The sequence below is a fragment of the Leptodactylus fuscus genome, chromosome 4 (assembly GCF_031893055.1).
Source record: "Leptodactylus fuscus isolate aLepFus1 chromosome 4, aLepFus1.hap2, whole genome shotgun sequence".
NCBI lineage: Eukaryota > Metazoa > Chordata > Amphibia > Anura > Leptodactylidae > Leptodactylus > Leptodactylus fuscus.
Window position 1 is genome coordinate 139,878,622 of NC_134268.1, and position 11,653 is coordinate 139,890,274.

Below are 11,653 nucleotides of genomic sequence, written 5' to 3' on the forward strand. Positions count from 1 at the left end.
ATTTTTTTCATTTTTCAGTTCACATGATAAGTCACATGATGGCTTATTGTTTGCAAACCAAAAAATTCTGAATGAAGTAGAATTGGAAAAAAAAACAAAAAACACATTGCACCAATTTCTTAATTTTTACAACACATGGTAAAAGAAATTACATTACCTGCATTTTGAGGGTGATTACAATCACGGCAAAACCAAAATTATATAGTATTTGTGATGTTTTGATACCTTTTAAAAAAATTAAAACTTTGCAAGATAGAAAAAAAAATTTGTGCCACTATATTGTGACACCTGTAGCTTTTTTATATGTATGTGTACGGAGCTGTGTAAGGTCTTTTTTGCGGAACAAGGTGACGTTTTTTTACAGATACCGTTTTGGGGAATGTCTGATGGTTCGATCTGTTTCTATTCCATTTTTATAGGAGGCAAGCTGTTGAAAAAACATCCTGCTCCCCTTATGGGAAAAAAATATTTTTATATTTTAATAGTTCGGGAATTTTTCAGCACGGGGATACTTGAAGTGTTTATGTTTATTATTGTTTATTAAAGATGAGCGAGTAGTGAAATATTCGAGATTCAATATTCGTTTCGAGTAGAGCCTCAATATTCCACTACTCGATCGAATATCGAATCCCATTATAGTCTATGGGAAAAAATGCTTGTTTCAGGGGAACCACTATTCGACTAAAGGAGAGTCACCAAGTCCACGAGTAGCAGGAGCAGAGTGTTTAGGAGGAGTGCTGTGCAGTTAAAGTGCACGGACCCCATTATAGTCTATGGAGTCCGTGCGCGTTAACTGCACAGCGCTTGCAGTTGCGCTGATATTCCGTTTGGGGGGTCCTCCTGCGGACTCCTTCCGGACAGGAGGCAAGTGCTAATGTAAACCGGCCTTTACTCGTTCTGCAGAACCAGCATTGATTGGCCAAATGCTATATACTGTATAGCATTCAGAAAATTAACGCTGGTTCTGCAGCAGGCTCGTCCTTGCTAGTCAGGAGGGATGGCAGCTTGCTATTATGAGGGAGCTGACTTTTTCTCATAGGAATGCATTGATCAGCGTTGATTGGCCAGTGTACATCATTCGGCCAATCAACGCTGGTTCTGCCGGAGGCTCGTCTGTGAGGAGGCGGAGTCTAAGATCGAACCACAGCAGTCTCCATTGTGGTCCTATCTTAGACTCCACCTCCTCACAAACGAGCCTCCGGCAGAACCAGCGTAGATTGCCCGAATACTGTACACTGGCCAATCAATGTCAACGCTGGTCAATGCATTGCTATTAGAAAATGTCAGCTCCCGCATAAACGCAAACTGCCAGCTCTCCCGACTAGCAAGGACGAGCCTGCTGCAGAACCAGCGTTGATTTGCCGAATGCTATACAGTGTATAGCATTCGGCAAATCAACACTGATTCTGAATCAAATCTTTACTGCGAATAGCGATAGTATTCGAACGAGTGCGAGTATTTTGAATACTGTAGTATTCATTCGAATACCTACTCGATTGAATACTACACGCTCATCTCTATTGTTTATCTATTTTTGTATGTGAACTAGGGAAGGGGGGTGATTTGAACTTTTGTCTTATTTTTTTTTATACTTTTAAAAACTTTTTTTTTCTTTTACTTTTATTTTCAGACTCCCTAAGGTCTGTGAAACCTAATCACATATATTTTGTGTGAAGGGGTTAAAGGGAATCTGTCATCAGAAACCAGCATATCAAACCCAGCACCGTAGATAGATCTGGAGTATCAGGGGAGTTGCAGAGGGAACCTTCTCATTGCTCCGAGAGCCAATTTACACATTTACAAAAACAACATCTCTGCAATGTAGGAATACATTCCCAAGGAGAAAGCACTGATTCACATGACCATCATCTATCTTTCTGCAGGGCTGGGGAGATATGCTGGGTTCTAGTGACAAACTCCTCTTTGCAGTAAAAATACAGAATGCAATGGCAAGTGAAAATATGCTGAGTTGCCAATAAAACTAGGTAACGTTTTGTAATCAAAGATAAAAAAAAATTAAAGCAAAGTTGTACAGTGTGATTTATTTGGCAATAACTTGAACACCAAATTAAAATGTATAAACCTTTACACATATGAACATCTTTTATAGCTAATAGGTAAGTAACAACCACTTTCTTCCTTGTGTCACTATATTTCTTTCTTTTCTATAGTACCCTTTCCTCCACAATGAGAATGGGACTGGATTCTTTTCTCCCATCATTTTGGGAGGTACAAGAGTGGTTTACATTGTCTATTCTATCTTCCACAACCAAAAGTTTTGTTCCACTGTTCATACAATTCTAAATCCTGCTTGGAAACACTGGGCCTCACTGTTTGTAAGGCATTTTGAAAGTCAATGTAAGCAATAGGCCTGACTTGATCAGATGATATGGTAGAAATATCAAAGGTTTGAAGGCTGCGAATTGGACCAAGGGCAGCTTCTCGACACAGCTGAGTCATGTCTGCACCAGAGAACCCATCAGCTTGTTGGACTATATCGTCTACTTCCTTTTCACATAGGCTACAATTCTCTTGAGACATCAGGCTAACGACAATCTGCTTTCTCGCTGAGGCTTCAGGAAGAGGAATATACAGTCTCTTAACAAGTCGCCTTCGAGCAGCCTCGTCTATCTCTTGAGGTCTGTTAGTAGCACCAACCACAAGTATGCGATCTTCTGAGGAAGTTGTGGCACCATCTAATTGCACTAAAAATTCTGTTTTAATCCTCCTGGAAGATTCATGCTCTCCCTCCCCGCGCTGTGATAAAAGGGAGTCTATCTCATCTATAAAAATGACAGCAGGCTGGTGGCATCTTGCCACTGTAAAGAGAGCACGAACCATCTTTTCACCTTCACCAACCCATTTGGAGGTTAAGGATGATGCACTAATGCTAAAAAATGTTGCACCAGACTGACATGCAATACACTTTCCAATTAGTGTTTTTCCTGTTCCTGGAGGACCAAAAAGAAGAATGCCTTTTGGTGGTCCCCGAAGTCCAGTGAATATGTCTGGCCTCAGCATAGGCCACACCACTATTTCCTTTATAGTAGTTTTGGCAAACTCCAAACCAGCGATATCATCCCAATTTAGAGGGGGGCCATGGTCCATAATCTCACTCATGATGAGTTCAATCATCTTTGGCTCTATCATTTTCAAGCGCTCATCGGAAGGCACATTTGGCTCACTGTTATTAGGTGTATATGTTTTTCTGTGACCAGCAAAGTTATCACCATCATCTTGTTTTGCAATTGGAGGAATAAATTTCCCATGCAGTCCACGCGAGCGCGCAGCACCTAGTGACTTTTTTCCAGTACCATAGATTCCAGGGCCTGTGCTGCGGGACTGGCTATTAACTTTTTTCTGCTGTTCCACCAATAGTTGTTCCTTAGCAGTTTTAAAGCCATTTCCTTCAAAGTGTCCACTTACTGCCACGTTCGACTTGCTCATTGTTTGTTTCTGATCTCCATCTTCATCACCCATTGCATAAAAAGCCTTCCTTTTTCCTGTATTTGCAAAAGTTCCAGTAGAAAACAAAGACTGCCCAGGAACATTACGTATATTTGCAGAAATGTCTGCATCATTCTTTCCAAATAATGGAGTTGTGCCCTGCTGTTTACTGCTGCATGTTACACTGGGTAAGCTACCAGTACATTTATTGTCTGGCAGTGCTGAAAATTTAGCATTCTGAAATAAGTTAGAGTTTCCTTTAGCTGTGTCTTCTAATGTCCGTTTCTGTTTTAAACTGCTGATGTCTTTATTCACAACCAATGAATTTCCAAAGGAGCTGACCCCATTATCATCACTAAGTGAAGCATCTGCAGAACTCAACTGGGACTGCAGGCCTGATCTAGCAGACTCTAACATCTCCTGTACACACTTTAATTTTAAAACATTATCGGTAGTCAGTGAAGACTGCCACTTGTCACTGTCATTGCGTGGACATCTGGCCAAAGACATAATGCTGTCAGCGTAGTTATTTAGGCCGTTTCCTTCCTTGTCAGAGTCAATGATGGCAGAATACCTTTCTGTATACTTCTTGAACAGGTGGACAGCTGATGCCTGGGAGATCTCAGAGTTTGCCCATGCATACTGAATCTGAGAAATATGTGCACGATATACTTCTGCCTTCTGTATGGGGGAGCAGGTGGCAGAATATAGAGTAAAAGCATTTTTTTGCCATTCACTCAGTTGAACAGAGTTGGGGTCAGGAGCCTGCATAGCGTTTCCTATAAATCAAAACAGAAATAAACATTAATGATTCAATGCATACATTTTGATATTCACTTTTGTTTCAGTAATTCAACCTAAAATGTGGCCTCTTCACACAGAGGAATTTGAAGGGGTCTTCCACCTCACATTCCTCTCCAAAAACAATCACTGTGGAACCCATAGCAGAAAGCTGAACCTTAAGGGTACATTCACACAGAGGAAAATGTCGCTGAATTTGGTGTGGAATCCACATCAGATCCAGCGCTGAAAAAAAAGCCTCTCATTGACTTCAATGGGTTCCTTTTTCTGCTAGCAGAAAAACCACTGAGCCACCGTGTTGCCCCAAACCCAAAAAGTTTGTTTTTGATCTGCAATTGTGAGGGCATGGCCACCAAAGATTGCCAGGTCAGGTTTTTTTTTTTCACCTTTCTATAAATCACTTCAGGCAGCAGGGAGGCTAGGTTCACCCCTGTCCATTAGAGATGAGCGAACACTGTTCGGATCAGCCGAACCGAACAACACGCTCCCATAGAAATGAATAGAAGCACCTGTGACGTCGGCCGGCCGCCGGCAAAGTCAGCGTCACAGGTGCTTCCATTCATTTCTATGGGAGCGTGCTGTTCTGATCGGCTGATACGAACAGTGTTCGCTCATCTCTACAGTCCATCTCTTTATTACTGTGTATACACAGGCACTCTCCGACTCAGATGTGAACTTAGCCTAACACATAACTCTGGTGCCTGATAGATATATTTTGAAAAATCCAATATTTATGTCTTTTGACAAAATTACATTCTAAGTTTTCCCATTCATAACAGGTGTAATTTAAAACTTAAGATTTATTTATCTTAAAGTTTTGAGTTAAAAGCAAAAATAACAGGAACTAAATCATTAAAAATAGTGAACAATGTCTCCTAGATTCTAAATAAGGAACAAGTGCTCAATAGGACTACATAAACTCTTTAAGCTTCACTTTTAAACTCTAAAACTCTCTGAACTTCATTGACTAGCAGGCCTATGATCTGAATTTTACTGTCAGTGTATTAGACTGACACAGTACATTGAACAGCAAAACAAATAACCATGAGACCGAAATAATACGCTAGTTTCACACTTGTGCGCAGGTTTCCGTTTTTCAGGTCCGCTTGAGAATCCGAAAAACTGAAACCTAACCTGTATAAAAAGAAGCTACCCATAGATACTATAATGGGGTCCGTGGGGTTGCCACCCGAAAAATTCGGAGAGAAAAGTTCTGCTCGCATTTTTCAAGAAATTTGTACTTCAGATGCCGGTGTGAACCCAATCTGACACATTTTATTATCATATTAAAATAACAAATATATTTATGATTAGCATTGCTGTGTCCGAAACAGTATCAAAAGAGTACTGATGAAAATTACAGCTTGTCCCACATGATAAACAGGGTATTGCTTTAATGAACTTGACCCACAAAAGAAAACTTATTGTTTATATGTGTAGTGAGCAGTATATAAATGAAAAATTTGGTGTCCTGTCCTATGCATTAACTTTTTATCAGCTACCATTTACAATACTGTAGTTTGAACAGCAATACTTAAAATGAAATGTAAAGTGAATAAAGCTACATCTTTGTGCAATACGATACAGTAGGAGGAAGAAAATTTACCAAAATACATTATTTCTATACAATACTCTGCCACATGTGACCACTGAGGCCAATCAGCAGCCTCAGAGAAGGCCATGCAATGCCACTACCTGTGACATCACGGGTCTCTTCCTAAGGCCTGCTGAGGCTATTGATTGACTTGAGAGGTCACGTGACCACAGAGGGCAATCAGCAGAACTCAGGAAGAGAACTGTGAGAAGATATCAGAGCAGAAAGACCAGACTGTGTTGAGAGGACATCAGAGTACTGGGGTCAGGTGAGTATGTTTTTTGTTTTTTTTCTTCACCTCCCCAGGTTGTCTAGGCATTAAAGAGGACCTTTCATCAGTTGGGACACATGTGGTTTTATATACCGCTAGAAAGCCGACAGTGCAATTAATTCACCGCACTGTCGGCTTTCACAATCTATGCCGCTCTCACAGTACAGTGCTATAGGCGCTGCTGTGAGGAAGGGCGTTCCTGACAGAAATGCCGTTCTGATGGTGAAGAGCTACGGTACCGGCACCGATATCTCTTCACCTGGGGCACAGATCGTGAAAGCCGACAGTGCACTAAATTCAGCGCACTGTCAGCTTTCTAGAGGTATATAAAACCGCATGTGCCCCAACTGAAGAAAGGTCCTCTTTAAAAAAAAAATAAATTCCTGGACAACCTCTTCAACTTCCCTCGTATGCACAGGTGACAAAATGGCTGCAGTAAGCTGAACATATGAAATAGATTTTTGACATATGACATAGCTTATTCCATCTGACAATTGGTTGTGTAAGGGTACGTTCACACACAGAAATTTGTTGTGGATTTCCCCCCAGAATCTACTTCACATTGTTTTAAGTGGGAGTCAGAGATCGTAGCAAGATGTTGAAAAAATAAGCGTCCTGCTCAATTTTGCTGCATATTCCGATGGTTGTAGAGTCTCTGCTGAAAAGAACCATTCATCTGGGCCTAATCAGCAGCAGAAAGTCGCCAAGGGATGCCGCTGCCATGCATTGGCATCCTATCGCGGGAAGCCCGCAGCCGAACACAGCAGTGGAATTCCTCTTCGGTTTCCGCCATGTGAAAGTACTCTTAATGTCAGTGTGCAGTGTACAACATGTTGTGTGCATGCCGCCTTACACTGCCTAAAGACGGTTGGCAGGTTAGGTGTTAAAGGGAGTCTGTCAGAAGAAAATTCAGCGCTAATGACTGTACCTTGTAGGGCTGTTTCTACACATCTAACAAGAGCATTGTATGTTATTTTGTGTGCCAACTACAAATAAACTGCCAAAAATGACACCCAAAATCTGTGGAGAAAATACAAATCTTTATTTAAACAGCAATTATAACACATAACCAAAAAGAGAAAACGGTAAAAGGCTACATGATAAAAGAGGTGATGAAATATATATAACGCTAGGGTCACACTAGAGTTTGGGTTTACGTCCTTCAGATCCCCTTGGGGACCCAAAAAACAGAAACCCTACCTGCTTAGGGCTCGTTCACATCTGCACCCAGGTGTCCGTTCTGCAGGTTTCCGTTTCCTACATAAAACAGAGCAGGAGACGGAAACCTGCAGGAGTCTCTCTCACCCATTCATTTGAATGGATGAGAAAGATGTCCAGCCGTGAGCGTTTTGCGCTCTCCGCCGCGAAACCGGGTTTTTTAATCCGGACACAGAGTCGGACATGCAGTACTCTTTGTCCGGATTAAAAAATCCAGTTTCTGTGCTTTCCGTCTTCTGGCATGCAGGAGATGGAAAGCACAGAACGGAGAGTAGAACGCAGGTGTGAACCTAGCGTTAAGCAGTTACACACAGAAACCCATGGACGCCATATACTATAATGGGGTCTCCCCGATTTCTTCCCGCCTATTTTAAGCAGAATGGGGGACGGAGTATCATACTGAGAACCAGACGTTAGTGTGAACATAGCATAAGCCAGTTACGCTAGGTTCACACCTGCGTTCAGCTGTCTGTTCTGTGGTTTCAGTCTTCTGCATGCCAGAAGACGGAAAGCACAGACGAGGTCCGGCGGTGAGCGTTTTATGCTCTCCGCCGCGAAACCGGATTTTTTAATCCGGACACAGAGTACTGCATGTCCGACTCTGTGTCCGGATTAAAAAACCCGGTTTCGCGGCGGAGAGCGTAAAACGCTCACCGCTGCTCACGGCCGGACAGCTTTCTCACCCATTCAAATGAATGGGTGAGAAAGACTCCTGCTCTGTTTTATGCAGGAAACAGAAACCTGTATGAACGGAGACTGGGCGCAGATGTGAACAAGCCCTTACATACAGTATACCATCCCATAATAACTACATGAAAGCTGTGCTAAGCACATCCATACATACAATATTAGTGCAAGCACCTATCCCATGTACCAGCACAGTGTCACTCACACACTTCTGGGGGCACCAGATGGTATAAGAGGTCACAGATTTATATAATGAGTCACTAATAAGAAACCAAAAAAAAGCACATGTGAAAGGGTTAATGATATGTAAGACATACCGATAACAAAGATGGACGCCTCATATGATGGCTACACCCACTTGTACTGCGCTCAATTCACTAAAGGGAAGAAACGAACCCGCGCTGTAAGGCAAAGTCACATGATCCCCCCACATGACCCTGCTACAACACAACACTCCCTTCTTCCTGTAGTGGGAGGTAACAAGTGTAAGCCAGCCTCACTAGCAGAATCTATTTGTAATACTGACAAATTGCCACAAGATGGCAGCAGACTACCAATTCATATAATGCACGCAGTACAAATCCAGATGATGTAGGCATGTAGTGCGGAGTTCAATATTAATCTACGTACAATAATCTATAGTACTATAAATATGACGGCAAATTTAGTCTATAGTCTATAAATGTGACGGTAAATTTATTATAAAATTTTAAAGTGAAGCGAAGGTTAAAGAGAAGGTGCGCTGTGAAGTGACCAAATACTCAAACACCTAGAATGAAAACTGTTGAGGTGAATATATTAACAATAACACAGTTAATGTGTGTGTGTGTGTGTGTGTGTGTGTGTGTGTGTGTGTGTGTGTGTGTGTGTGTGTGTGTGTGTGTGTGTGTGTGTGTGTAAATAAGGCTCCAAATACAAACAAAGCTATTGAAAATCATACAAAAAAAACCATTTGTTTTTCACAGAAAAAAACAATGTCAATTGATATGTCCAGAGGTCATGTATGTATTAATATATGTTCAGAGATATATGTATTATGCAAATGTCCCAAAATATCGGTGGATTATACAGTAAGGTCAAAGTTACAATTAAATAACATGGTTTATATAGTTAATGACAAAGGAGGAATTATTCCTTCTGGTAATTGGTTTTCCAGGAATCCTGCAGCATCGCTTCTGCCGCTGCTGGCTTCATGCAGGGCAGGAGCGTAGCGATGTTGCAGGCACCTGTGCCGGCGTCTAACACTCCCCGGCATCCGCCTCTCTATTACAGCGGATGCCGGGTCTGTATTGGCGGCCCCTTCCCCCAAAGTGTAAATTACCCCCTCCAGGCTCCCTCCCCCCTCAGAGCAGCAGATACATCACTTGACTTTTGACCAGATAAGTCAAGGGATGTGTCAACAAAGAAATGAATAAAGTAAGATAGTGGACAAACAAAGCAGTTTTTCTGAAGCAATGTATTTAGGAAAAGTCTTACATTCACATTAACAAGCAGTATAGATAGGATCCTTGTGATGGGACAACCCCTTTAACGGAGACTGATGTAAGGTAAGGAGTTGAGAAGAGGCAGTAAGTGTGAGCAAAATGGGGGAACTGGGGGAAGACGTAGAGGGCAATTAAAATAGGGGCAAATGAAGGGGGAAATTAAACTGGAGGTAAATAAAGGGGGACATTAGGCAGGTGGCAGATAAAGGGGTACAAGCTGGTGGCAGATAAAAGGGGACATTAAACTGGTGGCAGATGAAGGGGGACGTTAAATTAGTGGTAGATATAGGGGGGGCAATTAAACTGGTGGAAGATGACAAGGGACATTAAACTAGGAACAGATGGAGGGGGGACATTAAACTGGGGACACCAGCACTTGATTTCCGTTTTCAGGTTTCCAGAAACCTGTCAGACCGTGTCCGTTTGCGCTCTCCGTGGTGAAACCGTTTTGTTTTTTTAACCAGACACAAAGTTGGACATGCAGGACTTTGTGTCCGGTTAAAAAAAAAACGGTTTCGCCGTGGAGAACACAAAACGCTCACCAACAATCACGGCCGGACACTTTTCAAACCCATTCAAATGAATGGGTTTGAAAAATGACTGCAGGTTTCCGTTTCCTGCCCAGTTTCAGGCAAGAAACGGAAACCTGCATAACGGAGACCTGGGGTGCAGATGTGAACAAACCATGAGGTGGACTCGGAGCTGACAGAGGCCACCTGGGTATGCACGCGACTGGCAATTGCAGTTACCTCTGTGGTAAGCTGGGTATTCAGCCTATCTGAAAATTCTAGTCTTTCTACATTTTGGGAAGCAAGGAAGAATTCCGATTTTGTCTTTATAGCAGGGATCTAAGAGCACTGTCAGGCAGTACTCATCCCTCTGCTTAATTCTAATAATATGCTTGTCACTGTGTAAGCAGCAGAACATACAGCCTGCCATGCTTGCCAGTGGATGCACAAATCCAGGGGCCTGCCATGGTCGGTGTTCTTAGCCAGTGTGGTCGTCATCATCATGATCATCTTCTTCTTCTTGAAACAGATAAGGGTCATCCTCCTCCCCTGGCTATGCCTGTGGCATATCAAGGACCCCCTTTGGATCCAAGGAAGAGTGTTCCTCCTCTTCCAGTCTAGAAATTCCAGTTCCTCTACCATAATGACCCTGACCTGAATCCTCCTCCATCAACATAAAGACCTTGGCTAAGAAATAGTTCCTCTTCTTCCATTCCTCGTTACATGAGTGTAGAGGTTTCTTGTAAAATATACAATAGAGGGATCACATCGCTGATGCTGCGGCCATCACAGCTGATAATTTTAGTGACTTCTACAAAGGGCTAAGAGAGCCAACACACGCTTCCCTCTTCAGCCTCCAATGACTTATCTCAAAGTAGCACATTGTCCCTATTATCTGCTACACGCAATAATAATTCAATGCCTTCTGCTGCTCACACAGCCACTCCAGCTTATTTAAGGTGGAGCTCCACTGAGTTGGAATTTCACAGAGGAATCGAAACAGTTGGTGATAATGTTGGTAACAACGACCATGTGCTAGCACTACATGAAGATTTGGCTTGCCTACCAGGAAGATCATGGGGAGGAGTAGGAAAACAGCCTTGCTGATATTCCCTGTCGGTGTCAAAGTCATGTCTATTTTTACAAATTAGAAAGTGATGTCTTTTCAAATGAATATGTAGAGATGACATTCCTACATTTGTTTCTGCATGGCCACGACTAAGTTTCTGCTTGTAGATCTTAAACATCGCCATGGATTCATCATTTAGTAATGTACAAAAAAATTCCCACATGGTAGATGACGGCGTGTACTTGCTGTCTCCAGCAGTAGCAGAAACAATTGAACCTATCTGGATAGGTTCATATGTGCTGTTTTTGTGAGGTATCTTGTACAGTGATTATTCTAGTGTTGAGGATTTATAGGTTTAAAGTAGCAGAAACAAGTCTAAAACTACCACCACCAGTGCCACCACCCCTACCCTGAGGGCTTTACCTAGGTCTTCTCTGGGCAGGCTTTTTGGATGTTGGGCCTGCACAATAGCTGGAATTACTATCATCACTGCCACCACCCTCTTCATCTGATGTCACACTGTCACCCTGACCCAGTTGCCAGGTTCTTTCCGTAAGAGACTCCGCATTGACA

At 42.4% G+C, this 11,653-nt stretch overlaps 1 protein-coding gene across 1 annotated transcript; it reads right to left on the minus strand.

Annotated features, from left to right (window-relative positions):
- Positions 1-2,051: 2,051 nt before the first annotated feature.
- On the minus strand, positions 2,052-8,419 carry FIGNL1 (fidgetin like 1). The gene is made up of 2 exons (XM_075271063.1): positions 8,336-8,419; positions 2,052-4,226 (listed from the first exon to the last, which is right to left on the minus strand). Exon 2 carries the CDS (start codon positions 4,216-4,218, stop codon positions 2,257-2,259), a length of 1,962 nt encoding a protein of 653 aa, XP_075127164.1. The 5' UTR covers positions 4,219-4,226; positions 8,336-8,419; the 3' UTR covers positions 2,052-2,256.
- Positions 8,420-11,653: the final 3,234 nt, after the last annotated feature.